At 35.9% G+C, this 14,035-nt stretch overlaps 1 protein-coding gene across 1 annotated transcript in view; it reads left to right on the top strand.

Annotated features, from left to right (window-relative positions):
• The window catches only part of RNF13 (ring finger protein 13), a 151,243-nt gene that overhangs the window by 95,198 nt on the left and 42,010 nt on the right, over nt 1–14,035 (top strand). Inside the window, exons 6-7 of the mRNA XM_007471298.1 lie at nt 5,821–5,911; nt 11,462–11,567. Of these exons, the coding sequence (XP_007471360.1) occupies nt 5,821–5,911; nt 11,462–11,567 (197 nt within the window). The remainder of the gene's footprint in view (nt 1–5,820; nt 5,912–11,461; nt 11,568–14,035) is intronic.

Here is a 14,035-nt window from a genome sequence, read left to right as displayed (position 1 = left end):
GTAGGGAAAATGAGCCAATTTTAATGAAATAACTGGCTTTAATCATACTGATTTTTAAGCTATATCCTTTCACTTAATTTAGTGAGTGTTAAAGGTGTCTTTTTTATGTTAATGAGACTACTTTTGGACTCCACTAAAGGATGGGGCTGTTTGCTAGGGGAACTAACCAGGTGATTAGAAAGTTGGAACTTTCAGTCACACCCCCTTACCTCAGTGGCCAGTGGTTTAATCAGTCATGCCTATGTAATGAAGCCTCTGTAAAAACCTGAAAGGACAGGTTCAGAGAGCTTTTGGGTTGGTGGAAGCGTGGAGATGCTGGGAAAGTTGCACTCCTGGAGAGACCATGGAACCTCTGCACCCCTTCCCATATACCTTGCCCTATACATCTCTTTCATCTGGTTGTTACTGAATTATATCCTTTTATAACAAACTGGTAATCTAGTAAATAAAATGTTTCTTTGAGTTCTGTGAGCTGCTCTCACAAATTAATTGAACCCATGGAGTAAGGGTTGTTGGAACCTCCAGTCCATAGCTGGTGGGTGGGTCGGAAGCACAGGTAACAGCTTGGACTTGTGGCTGGTGTCTGAAGTGGGGGATGGGGATTCTTGTGAGACCGAACCCTTACCCTGTGGAATCTGATGCTATATCTCCAGGTAGGCAATGTCAGAATTGAGTTGAGTTGTTTGATGGTGTGGGAAGATCCACACACACATTGGCAATTGGGTTCAGAGCCCAGAATACACTAAATAAATACACTGCCAACATTCAGGATTAAATATTTTGTTTTTGTTTTCCTTTTAGTATATAACAATAATACCTCTTGTCATTAAGTTGAATTGAGTCATATATGCAAGAAAGAGTTTGCAGCAAAGAGCAGACCTAAAGCTATGGACTGATATACTCCATTGGAATGTATTTAGGACTTTAAATAACTGCATCCTCAATAGGAAATATTTTGGATTCCTTGACCAAAAAATTCTTTTTATAACATGAGACAGTATTTTTTGTTGTTGTTGAGTTGAACTCTTTTTCTTCTTACCCCTAATATAATCTGGGGCAAAATTACAATATATACAAAGTAAAACTTAGCAATAAGTTCATTAGTTAATTTCTTTATATTTTAAATTATTATTTTAATCTTCTAGCTGATTAAATCGTAACTGTAGGATGCATGAAGTACCCTTAAGAGGTTCTAGCATTTCACAAAAGGTTTGATAACCACTGTTTAGGAATTAGAGGACTTGATGAAGGGATTTTACTTATCAAATAAACTAGTACTGTTTTACTACAGATTTGACACAGTTGTCTTCTCTTCCTTTAATCACCTCCCATAAAAAAAAAGTATTATCCTACACAGTACCTCCCAGGCTAGTCACTTTTGTGACCTGTGTACATTACTGGCAAAACAGAAAGTGAACACACTCTGAAAATAGGCCTAAATTCAAATGTGAGCTCCTACTTGTTTTGAATGTATAATTTTGAGCAAGTTACCTACTCTTTGTGTGTTTTGCTGAAGGCTTGGGCCTAGGTTATAGCAACCTTCAAGACCTTCTCAAGGGTTCTGGGTTGAATAAAATGATTAGTATTTGTAAACTATTTACTCTTTTGACACGCTTTTAATAAAAAGTTTGCAAGATGAAAGTGTCAGTTCCCCTTAACACCTGTTCTGTCTTTGTACTAAACCCTTTTTGTGATTATCATATCAGTTCCTAAGGAAAGTGTGCTAAATATTAGAAGTAGCACATGACCATATAATCCTGTTGTTGCTACGGAACAACTGTTCCAACTGAGTTATTATATTTCAAAGATTGTTCAGAATTTTGGTTCTTGACTTAATTGCTTGGATTACTTTCCATGACATTTTGCTCTGTCCTTGAGTGTGTATGTGTTTGAACATTTCATATATCCAACATGTTGTAAAGATCTTTACCATTTTCATCTTTGCTGTTACTCGGTAGAGGAAAGGAAAGCACAGATTTATTAAAAGAAGCATGTATCTATTGCTCTTTTTTAGGCTTAGATCATAGCCACATGTGTTCCCCTAAGAGCAGAGGTTCTAATATCTGGACACAAAAGGCAGTTTTAAAGGCCTCTTGCCAACATTTCACACAGGAATGTATCTGTTTCTTATTTCAGCTGGGACATAGGATGGATTAGCTCAGTGAGTCAATCACATTTGTCATCTTCAGGAGGCAGCAGAATGTGGTGGGGAGGAATACAAACTTCAAGACCAGGAAGTGTGGGTTTATTCCAAGTTAGTTGATATATGAACCTGACCTGCTGGAAAAGTTACTAACCTTTCCAGGCCCTTTATTTTTGTCTGTAAAAGTGTGAACAATTTTTTTATTTGACCTGACAGGGTTTTGAAGATCATATGAAAGAAGGCATATGAGAAAACCCCTGCCATAGCAGAGTGGAAAGAGTCTACATTAGGAGTCTGAGCCTCAAGTTTGGGTCTAGGCTGTGCAAATTTCTAGCTGTATAAATAGGTCAAGTTACCAGTATGGGTTTGTTTCTTCTCCTGTTTTCCTTGCTTTCTGCCTTCAACAAATATTTTTTGACAGGCTGCTCTGCATCAAGCACTCTTTTAGGCATCATGACTACAGCAGGAAATGATACAGTTTTAAGGCTTTGCTCATACTTTTCACTGAGGTAGCAGAATGCAGTAGTTAAAGAGTATGGTTTCTGAGTATTGCCTTACAAGGTTTGAATCCCAGCTCCACCACTTACCAGCTATGTGACCTTGGGAACATTACCTAACATCTCTATGCCTCACTTTTCTGATATGTTAAATGGGGATGATAATAGTACTCAACTCACTGGTTTGTTGCTTATGACATATAAAACATCTAGAAGACTGCCTGGTTCTTAGTAATTATTTAATGGTTATTTAGCTGCTGTTATTATTGCTGCAGTTATTATTATTGTTATTATTGCATTCTAGGGTAGAAGAGAGGAAATGAACACATAATCAAAGAGGTATGGTATATGTCAAGTAGTGGTAAGTGCTATGAAGAAAAACATGCCAGGTTAAAGGGATACATAGTGACAGGGATGAGAGGAGGATAGCTATTTTAGATAGGGTGATCAGAGAAGGTTGCTATGAGGCTTTGACATTTGAGCATAGGTCTAAAGTGAGAGGCTGAGCCATGCAGATTTTTGGAGGAGGATATTCCGAGGAAAGGGAACGGCAGGCAAATGCAAATGCTCAAAGATAAAGCATACTTGGTGTTTTCAAGGTGTGGCAGAAAATCACAGTGGCTGGAGTAGAATGAACAAGGGAGAGAGAGAGTTGCAGGGGATGAAGTTGGAGAGGGAGCCAGGGACTAGATCATGTTGGGTCTTGTGGCACTTTGGGATTTGTTTTACACGGGTTTTAAGCAGAGGTGTGAGGTGATCTGACAGATTTTAAAGGATCACTTTGGTTGTTCTTTGGAGAATAGACTGAAGTTGAGAGATGGGCAAGAGTGCCAACTGAGAGACCAGTTAGAACATCGGTGCAGCAGCCAGGCAAGAGGTGATGGCAGGCAGTTTGGAGTATTAGCGGTGACTGTGATGGGAAGTGATAGAATTATGGATATATTTTGAGGTTGATAGGGTTTGATATAAGGAATAAAAGAAGGGGAGGAGGCAAGGAAAACTCCAAGATGTTTACCTTGAGAAACTAGGTGAATAGTTAGTTACAGAGATGAGAAAGAGTAGAAGTAGAACTGATTAATAGAAAAGAGATATTGAGGATTCCGTTTGAGAAACATTAAGGTTGAAACATCTGCTAGGCAGTCAAATGGAGAAACTGAACCGGCAGTTGGATGTATGCGTCTGGAGAGGTTGGGGCTGGCTGCTTAAATTATAATCTGTCTGTGATACGATAATACTACTTGGCACGCATACTTCACAGAGTTGTTTTGTGGATCAGAATTAAGATTTCGTGTTTTTAAAGTATTTTGTGAACTAAAACATTCGGTTTTGTTTTCAGTAGATAAATGACGTTGCAGAGTCTCCAGGATGGCTGTTTATATTTGTGTACATCATTTCCCCCTTCTTAATCTTCTGACTAAAGTGAGGAGCTTTTAACATCTCATTAGATATCATAACTCAGGGGAGTTATGTTGCTTCTAATAATTCTAAGCCAGTAGTTACAAGCCAAAAATTCCTCCTCGAGTTTATCAGAGTGTCTTCATGAAAGAGTAAAGCATTTTACAAAGGTATACAATTCCAAGTTTTAATTATCAAATAAATTAAAATTTAAACTTATGTGAAAGAGAAAGATCTCTTAGCATGACAGAAAATATCTCCCTAAAATATATATGGTTATATAACAGTACCTCTGCAGCTATTAAAAATTATGAGGTAGATATTTATTTATTGACATGACAGGATATCTGAGGTATGCCATTGAGTGGAAAAAGCCTATACTTTTTCCCCATTATTATATGATCCCATTAATACAAAAATTTAAATATTTATTGATCTTAGTAATATAAAGATAGTGATTAAGTGTTCCTCTGCTAACCACTTTCGTTCCTTCCCTCTTAGGGTTTATATGATATGGGCATGTGTGTATGTGTGTGTGTGAGAGAGAGACAGAGAGAACGTATGGAATGAATGATTTTATTTGCATATATCCAAACAATCTGAAAACGAAAAAACAATGTACTCTACTAAGGATACCAAGATTTTAAAACTTTAAAACTTGTCTTTATAAGAATTAAAGAAAAATACGTCAGTGGTTGCTGAAGTTGTGGTGAGGGTTGACTGTAAAGCGGCATGAGGGAATTTGGAGGGATGATAAAACATTGTTTTATCTTGATCGTGGTGGTGCTCACATAATTGTATGCATTTGTCGAAACTTAAAGAATGTTTATATTGCTTCAAATGAAAGCCTTGTCTTTGGGTGTGAAGGATTATGGCTGTGTTCTGTTCTTCTTTACTTGTATCCACCCCGCTCGTTTAAATAAATAATTAATATACATTTTTAAAAGAAATGTAGAACAAAGTTGTTGTGAAAAATGTAACAAAAGCAGACAAATGGACTTCCTCTAAAGCCAAATCCGTTAAAATAACTCGCAGTTAAAAATATGGCTGCTTTTTGTATAGGAAGAGTAAGATCATTTTTTTTATTTCTCGAGTACTGGGTAATTTTTGCAAAGTTCTTTTTTTGTTGGCATTTGATTTTAGTTTTTTTTACCATAGATATAAAAGTAAACTTTCGTAGGACACGAATCAAAACACAATGCTTTATCATGAACTCCAGGCTTAGGAGGAAGTAGATAATTTACCCAGCTTCCCTATCCTGTGCCCTTTCGGAACTGTCAGCCCTTCACTCTGTAAAGCCTTAGATGTGTGGTGTCATTTTTCAGACTGTTGTAAAATGGTCTTTTCTTACATTCTTTGGCTTACACCTCTCATGGGAATGGGTATGTAAAAAAAAGCTTTTTTCAGTTTTTCATTTAGGAATTAAGTTATGAGTGGAAAAAACACTTTACATTTCTTCCTCTTCTTCCTTTTCTAATAGTTAATTATGTTTGTAGAGGAATAAATCAAATGGAAATAATCAAAATATGAATTATATTTCAATCTCAGGACTATTGAGGTAGTGCGGTAATGTTATGTGCAAAATGTTAGCTTTTGTTATTGTAAATGTAATAATGCTTCTCAGCCATTTTGATGGTGGTATAAATATGCAATCTGGAAAATCAACTAATAGATAATTCAAGTTGATTGTAATTATTTCCAGTTGTATTTTCTGTTAGTATGAAGAAGGTTGATTTTACACTAAGTATGGGCTTTGAAGAATAATTTTCTTATTGTTTTATACAGTTGAGGTACTAAAGAAAATTGACATTCCATCTGTCTTTATTGGCGAATCATCAGCTAATTCCCTGAAAGATGAATTCACATATGAAAAAGGGTAAGTAATGGATATAAGAAATAATCATGTAGCTTAAAATTATTGTCTTTATTAGGGTAGAATTATATAAGATTAGTTGTAATCAAAGTTCTGTTTTAGAATGTACTCTGTCATGCTAAATTATATCTTCTTATGTCATGATTTTAAGACTTACTGTATTGTACTGTTTGTTCTGTGTATGATTGCATATTGCAGATACATTTATGCTAGAGAGATTAAGCCACCCGTGTTACTAAAAAGATAAAAAAACCTTTCCCTTTTATAGTTTAATCAAACCATTGGTATTTAGAAGCAATGTGATTTACTTTTTTTTTCCCGCTGTGTTGGGTCTTAGCTGCAGCACGCAGGATCTTTCGTTGGGGCGTGTGGGCTCTGTAGTTGCGGCATGCGGCCTTATTTGCCCCGCAACATGTGGGATCTTAGTTCCCCGACCAGGGATCGAACCCGCGTCTGTCCCCTGCATTGGAAGGCAGATTGTTAACCACTGGACCATCAGGGAAGTCCGTGATTTACATTTATATGATACTTTTCATTAAGACATGTTTGTATTTTATTAAAAAGAAATGTTATTTTATAAACAAAGAATCCAAAACACAGTGTGTTAAGTGACTAACTTTTACAAACACAGAAAGTTTGTTTTTAAGTTTAAAAAGTTTGATTTGGAATTAGAAACTTCTTATGGAATTTCTCCCCCAAATCTCATTACCATGGTAACAAATAGACTGAAACTAACTTAAGACACAACTGTCTTATCTTATATAGAAATAGTGCAATTAACACTTCAGAGCTTCTTCCATGAAACAGCTCCCCAAAACGTAGTGGACAGGAACAGCCTTTTGACTAAGAGGAACAATAACAACAGTATTAACAATAAAAGCAGTAGTATTTATTGAGGAATTAGCAAGTGCCAGGCACTCATGAAACGAGGCCTTTACATTTATAATTCTCACAACAACTCTGTAGAGTTTATTATTATCTCTTACTATCCACATTTGCCAAAAGAGGAAACTGGCACAATGAAATGGAATTCTAATTATTTAGGGGGGGGGAAATCCAGGAATATTTGAGTTTGGATATGAATAAAAAAAAGAGAGGGCAAGATTTTTTGTTTATGATTTTTGTCATTTTCCCTATACAGTTTTGATATTTAAAATACTGTTCACATATTCTGTGCTCAAAACATTTTTATTAGGTTAGGGAATATAACTTTGGATGTTGTATTAAAAATAGTTAGTCAAGATGATATTTTGTCAGCCATATTTATGTAGTTAATGGGGGGTGGAGAACTACTACTTGCTTTTACCTCAGTATTATTGCTTCATTTAGAAAAAGTCTGTATATTTTAATATGTATTTTAAAGTCTTTTTTTGTTTTTAATGGTAAAGTCATATCTTTTTACATTAAAAAAGTAATACATACCTGCTGGTAAAATGTGGAAAAATTCAGAAATATAAAGCATTTAAACAAAAGTCCCTATGATGCTATTCTCTAACACCTACTGTTTTTTAAAAAGCTTTTAATTTTTTTCCGCATGTTTGAATGCTGACATTAATTAGGGATAATGTGCTCGTGAAACAGTACCATTCAATACTTAGTATTTTGTAACATACTTTATTTACTTAATATTTAGACCCTTCCCATGTTAATGCAAGGCCACAAAATCCCTTATCCCAACTCTTGGGGACAGATGTAACGTGGAATTGTAACATTTTCAGATTTTTAAAAGTTACGTAACATCCAAATAGGATTTGAGGCAGCATCCCATAATCACATTACATGTATATCTGCAATAAATGTATGAGTATTTTATCATGTCAGTTAGGTTCAGGTTGACTAGCAAATGAATTGCAAACATGACTTTTTAAAGCTTTTTAGGTTTCAGAATTGTGCTTGAGGGATTGTGGACCTGTACATACTGATTTGCCTCATCCGTCTGCTGGCTGGCTGGCTGGTTGGTCTGCCTGCCTGCCTACCTACCATTAATTTATTCTACTGTTTAAAAGTAGGGAGGTGAGTATAATGAATCTGATCCTTCAGTTTCAGAATTATCAACTCATGGCCAATTTTGTTTGGACTGTCCTCTCTGAAGCGCCACCCGCCACTTTTCTTCCCCACGCCGTGATTATTTTAAAGCAAGTACTATATATCCTATCATCTCAACTGTAAATATCTCAGAATATATCACTAGAAGATAGGTTATATATAAAAAATATAATGATATTATCATTATTTTACCTTTTTTTTAAAGTAAACATTAATTCAATATCAACCCATATTTCAGTTTTTAGATTTGTTTCTGAGCAAATCAGGGCATGTGATCACCCTATTTTTAATCCATACACTTGCTATGCCTCTTTTTTTTTTTCCTAGTCATTTATTTATTGAAGCAACAGGGTCATTTGTCCTGTACAGTTTTTACCACAGTCCAAACTTTCCTGACTGCATCCTTGGTGTATTGCCTAGAGTATTCCTTTATTACTTATTTTCCCTGTAAATTGCTCATTAGACCTAGAGGTTTGTTCAAATTCAGGTGTGCTTGGGGGGGCCAGGAGGATAGGTGAGGCAAGAGTAATTTATGTGTGTTATTATGTATTTCCATCAGGAGACATAATATTTGGTTCTCTCTTTGCAAGGGCAGCAATCATTAATGATCATTGTCTAGATCCATTAGCTCTTTAGGATTTGCAAGTAATCTAATTTTATAATTCCTTCTTCATTTATTAGCTGAAATACTTCTATAAAGAGGACTCACACCTCATCAATTATTTGATTACCTTGATGTACAGTCTGTTTAGGAAAGATAGGATAAACATTTGATGCTTTCCCTTTATTTAGTGTTTTTAAAATGATTTGGTTTGCTAGCATCTTCCAAAGATGATTGAATATATATATTTAAAGTATATTTTTTGAATTTTTGAATTTTATTTATTTTTTTACACAGCAGGTTCTGATTAGTTATCCATTTTATACATATTAGTGTATATATGTCAATCCCAATCTCCCAGTTCATGATGGGGGTTGGATAACAAAACAGACAAGGCAAGACCTCCTGTGTCAACAGAGGGGTTGGGAAATTAGAGATTACTGTTACTGTTAGATTATTATTGAAGTTAGAGTTTAGGCCTAACACCTGGTTTGAAAGTAGCCTGGGAACTCATGCAAAGGAGAATGAGACACTATTTCCTAGGTTGCTTAGGACTCTGCTTCAATGATGGAGTCTTAGCTGCAGAGCACATGGAATGTACTATACTGAGGGGTGGACATGGAGGTAGTATGGGAAGATTCTTACTAAAAGCTGTTTAAATATCTCCTCCTTCAAATACAGATTGATCTGAGGTTAGGACAGGGGTGAGTCTGCAGCCTCAGCTGTGGGACCCTGGGCAGAGGGAATAGAAATAAAGCTGGGAGACTGATATTCTGTTGTAGTTCTCCACCCTGTATCATCGCCGTCACCACCTTCACCATTAGCAATTTGGTTAAGAAAACGCAGTAAACTATAAACTATCTCGTTTATATAGCCTGCTGTATCTCAAACCATTTTAGTTTACTGTCAAGATATATTGTGAAGATCTTTAAAGGGTCTGCAGTTGATAGACGGCTCTAAGTATCTTAAAAGCTCAGTGTCCGTATCTCTATCTATATATAGTTTAATCTGGCTTCTAAACCCTAACAGTGTTAATTTATAGCAGTTTGGTGGAAGTAGTTAGGGAGGTTGCAGAGGATCAGCATCTCATTGAAAGGCTCTTCTACTTAAAAGTGGCACCATTTGTTACTGTGTCTCAGACGAGCCCTGGGGCAGTTTCAGAGGGTTTGTACCAAGAACAGGGACATTGTTGACAGAGCTGGCCTCTTGCTGGAAGAGATGGTATCAAATAGAGCAGCCCAGGCTTGCTTTTCTCTTTTTTATACTGATGGTATATCAGTCCCTTCAGTATTTTATATAAAGTTACAAAAATGCATATAAATCTTTTGTCATTCTGCTGGAAAGTGAAGTAAAAAGCTACTTTTAGCAATCTTAGCAGTTTTTGGAAAATATTTAAATTATTGGGGGAAATTCCTGGTATTATCTTTTTTGTTCTTCTTTTTGTTAAAGATTGATAGAGCTCTTTGGATGTGAATAAAATTGTTAATAGCATGAAGACTTAAAAATCGCTTGGGAATAGAAATAATTTGTTTTCATGTTATTTTTCTTGAGTACTAGGGCATCGTAAGCATTTCTACGTGGGGGGAAGGAGTCAGCTTGTTTTCATTTCCTTTTACGTTGAGAATTTTTGTTTTGCATTTAACCCTTGTGTTATGAAGTACCTGGAGTCACTACTTAAAAAACCAGCCAGGGCTTCCCTGGTGGCGCAGTGGTTGCAGGTCCGCCTGCCAATGCAGGGGACGCGGGTTCGCACCCCGGTCCGGGAGGATCCCGCGTGCCGCGGAGCGGCTGGGCCCGTGAGCCATGGCCGCTGGGCCTGCGCGTCCGGAGCCTGTGCTCCGCAACGGGAGAGGCCACAACAGTGAGAGGCCCGCGTACTGCAAAAAAAAAAAAAAAACCAGCCAGCAGTGGGTAACGAAGTAATGTTGCTGGCACCATACTAGTTGAGTTGCACGGGAATATTATGGAGAAATCAGTCATCTCACTGCCCATTATACAGACCCTTCCCTAGACTGAGGGTATTGTCTATTGCAGGATTTTGCTGCCATGTAAAATTTGCTCATGCAACACAGATAGTGTGCTTATTCTGTACCGTTTCATTTCATGAGTCCTGGTGAATTTTTATAATAGCAGTATTGTATGGTTAATAACCATATAGCCGTATTAACCATGGTTAGTAACAGAGGAGAATAAATCCTGTGGTACTCTGTACCCCCCTGTCCCCACACGCAACATACACATTTTTGTAGGGTTTTTTTGTGTGTTTTTTTTTGTTCCTTCAAGCTGTGGAGAAGGTTGAGAAGAGAGAAGCTACAACTCCTGTGAATTCTGTTGCCAGTTCTTTCATTCCATATCTCACAGATGAATGTGGAGTACAGGGGTTATATCTGTTGTACTTGGTACAACAAGCTCATGTGAAGCATAAAGGGAACGGGGAGTATATGTTCATCAGTAGTGGCTCCAAAGATTTTTTTCTTGGGAGGAACTGATGAACAGTGATTTGGTTGGGGAGGGGGTTCTTGCTGGCATGCTGCCCGAGGCACTGCCATTTTTTAAATGCTGATTTTGCATGTAAAATATGCTAACTTTTACCCAGGTTACTAAATTCAGTAAAGACGTGTTTCCATGATGGACACAGTAAGTATTGATTGGCTGATTTCCTCTACCCAGTCTAAAAGTTTATTTTAATTATATAGGCAAATTATTTTGGCCGGTATGTAAACTTGACTTAACATTGGAAAAAGCATCCCTTAAATTATTAGAAATCATATGTTAGAAAATGAGATGTGTCTAGTGGATTGAATCGTAATGTCTAAATGCCTTTTAAAAATATTCTTGTTTTCAATTAATATCATAATTTGGCAACTTTTAATACTTCCCAACTATTAATTTTTCTTTTCTTCCAGGGGCCACATTATCTTAGTTCCAGAATTTAGCCTTCCTCTGGAATACTACTTAATCCCCTTCCTTATCATAGTGGGCATCTGTCTCATCTTGATAGTCATTTTCATGGTAGGTAAAATAATTTTAAATACTTAAAAAAACATAGTATGAATGGCTCTAAAACACACTGTATAGAAGGCTTACATAAAAGGGTACGTATTGTATGAGTCCATTTATGTGACCGGTTCTGGAAAAGGCAAAGATAATCTGGGTAGAAAAAAAATCAAAACAGTGATTGCTTTGGGGGGCTAGAGAGGGATGGGGAATTTACTCAGAAGGGTATAAGGGAATTTCCTGGGGAGTGAGAGTCACGTTCTGTATCTTGAGAGACGTTTGGGTTGTGCAATGTCCAAATCACCAAATTCATACTTAAATTTTTTGCATTTCATTGTATGTAAATTTTACATAAAAAGAAAAAAAGAACTAGTAAAAAAAAAGCTAAACTCTAAGTAATGAGTTTATATGCTGAAGTATTTGAGGGGAAGTATACTGATATGTGCAGCTTACTTTGAAATGCATTGTAAAAAATAAAGAGAAAAAGATGTATTGATGGGTAGATGGTGGGATTCTCTTAGGGTTTATAGAAAAGGTTTCTAGAGGCTACATGGTGTGTGATATCGAAACAAACTGAATGCAGAAGCAGATATGAGAATCCCTCTGTATTCTATTACGATAGATATTAAAAGAGATTTACAAAGATATGAAACAATCCCATTATTGTCTCTAACCTTTTTATTTTTCATAAAGAGTATTTATATTAACATCCAGTGAGTTTATTATTGTATTGAATTCATAGATTAAAGATTAAACACTGTCTTTGAAATATTTAGTCTTCCTATGATGTTGTGGTCTTTCTTTTAATTTATTTTGGTCTTTCATATACATCAGTTTAATAATTTTTTTCTGTAAACATTTTGCATGTATTTTGTTAGACCTTTTTGGAATTTCATTTTCTAGTTGGTTATTACTAGGGTATAAGAACATTGTTGATTTTTTAAAATAAACTTTTAATTTTGGAATAGTGTTAAGATTTATAGAGAAATTGCAAAGAAGAGAGTTCCTGTACATTCCTTACCTAGTTGCCCCCATTGTTAACATTTTACTTTACCATGATACATTTGTCAAAACTAAGAAACTGGCAGTGGTAACATTACTATTACTAAATTCCAGACTGGATAGATTTTACGTTTTTCCATTAATGTTTTCTTTCTGTTCCAGGACCCAGTCCAGGTTACCACATTGTTTTAAATTATCATGTATTCCCAGTCCCCTCTGATCTCTGAACAGTTTCTTAATCTCTCCTTGTTTTTCATGCCCTTGACAGCCTTGAAGAGTCTTGGCCAGGTATCCTGTAGAATGTCCCTTAATCTGATATTTTTCTTATGATTAGCCTGGGTTGGTTATAGGTTTTTAAAAAGAGTATCAGCAAAGTCAAGTGCCCTTCTCATCGTAACATGCCGGGGGGGTACATGATATTTGCATGACATCACCGATGATGATAACCTTCATCCCTTGGTTTAGGTAATGTTTGCCAGGTTTTTCCACTCTAAAGTTAATATTTTTTCTCTTTCTCTATTCTGTTCTTCCTTTGGAAGTGAGGCACTAAGTATAGCCTGTCCTAAAAGTGGGGAGGGGCAGGAATTAAGCTCCACTTCCTGGGAGTAGGGAAGTATCTACATTTATTATTTAGAATTCTTTTGTAAGAAAGATTTGTCTCTTCTTGGCATTTATTTGTTCAGTCATTTATTTATATTAGTTTGTACCCTGTATATTTATTTTATACTTTGGGTAATAATCCAATACTGCACTATTTTTGTTGTTTAAATTGTTTGAGCTTTGGCGATTGGGAGCTCTGCAGGCTGGGTCTTGGGTCCCTTTGATTCAACCCATCCTTTTGTTTTGTAAGTACTTTCTTAGTGTTTGGTACTATAAGAAACTCCAGGCTCATTGTTTATTTTTCTCCCCCAGCCCTGGAATCAGATATTTCTCCAAGGAGCTCTGCTTTTTTTAATTGAAGAGTAGTATTTAGAGACCAATATTTGGACCCTGGACATTATTGATTTTTATATATTAATCTTATCTCTGCAAACTTACTGAATTCTCCTATTCTGGTAATTTGAATTTGTTGATTCTCCTGGGTTTTCAGTGTAGAAGCAAGGATGGAAAGTTAGAACAACAAACAACAAGCGAAAAGTACCCTTGGCAAATTAAAAGTAAATACCCTTAAGCCAATAAAGATTAATGACTAAAAACTTAAAATGAACATCATTAAATACTGAATTATTAGAAGCCTTCCCATAAAATTCAGGAACAAAAAACAAAGGATGCCTGTTGTACCTCCTGTTTAATGTTGTGCTATATTTTCTGGTAAAACAAAAAAAAAATGGTATAAGAATTAGAGATAAACTAAATTTTTATTTGCCTTTTTTTTTTTTTAAATAATGAATGAGTGCTGCATTATATGTCTTTTTCTATCTGTTGTAATGATCATTGTTTTTTCTTTTACTCTATTGTTATGCTGGATTACATGAATTTGT

Source organism: Lipotes vexillifer, unplaced genomic scaffold (assembly GCF_000442215.2).
Source record: "Lipotes vexillifer unplaced genomic scaffold, Lipotes_vexillifer_v1.1 scaffold618, whole genome shotgun sequence".
Lineage (NCBI taxonomy): Eukaryota > Metazoa > Chordata > Mammalia > Artiodactyla > Lipotidae > Lipotes > Lipotes vexillifer.
This window is presented reverse-complemented; position numbering and strand designations above follow the sequence as displayed.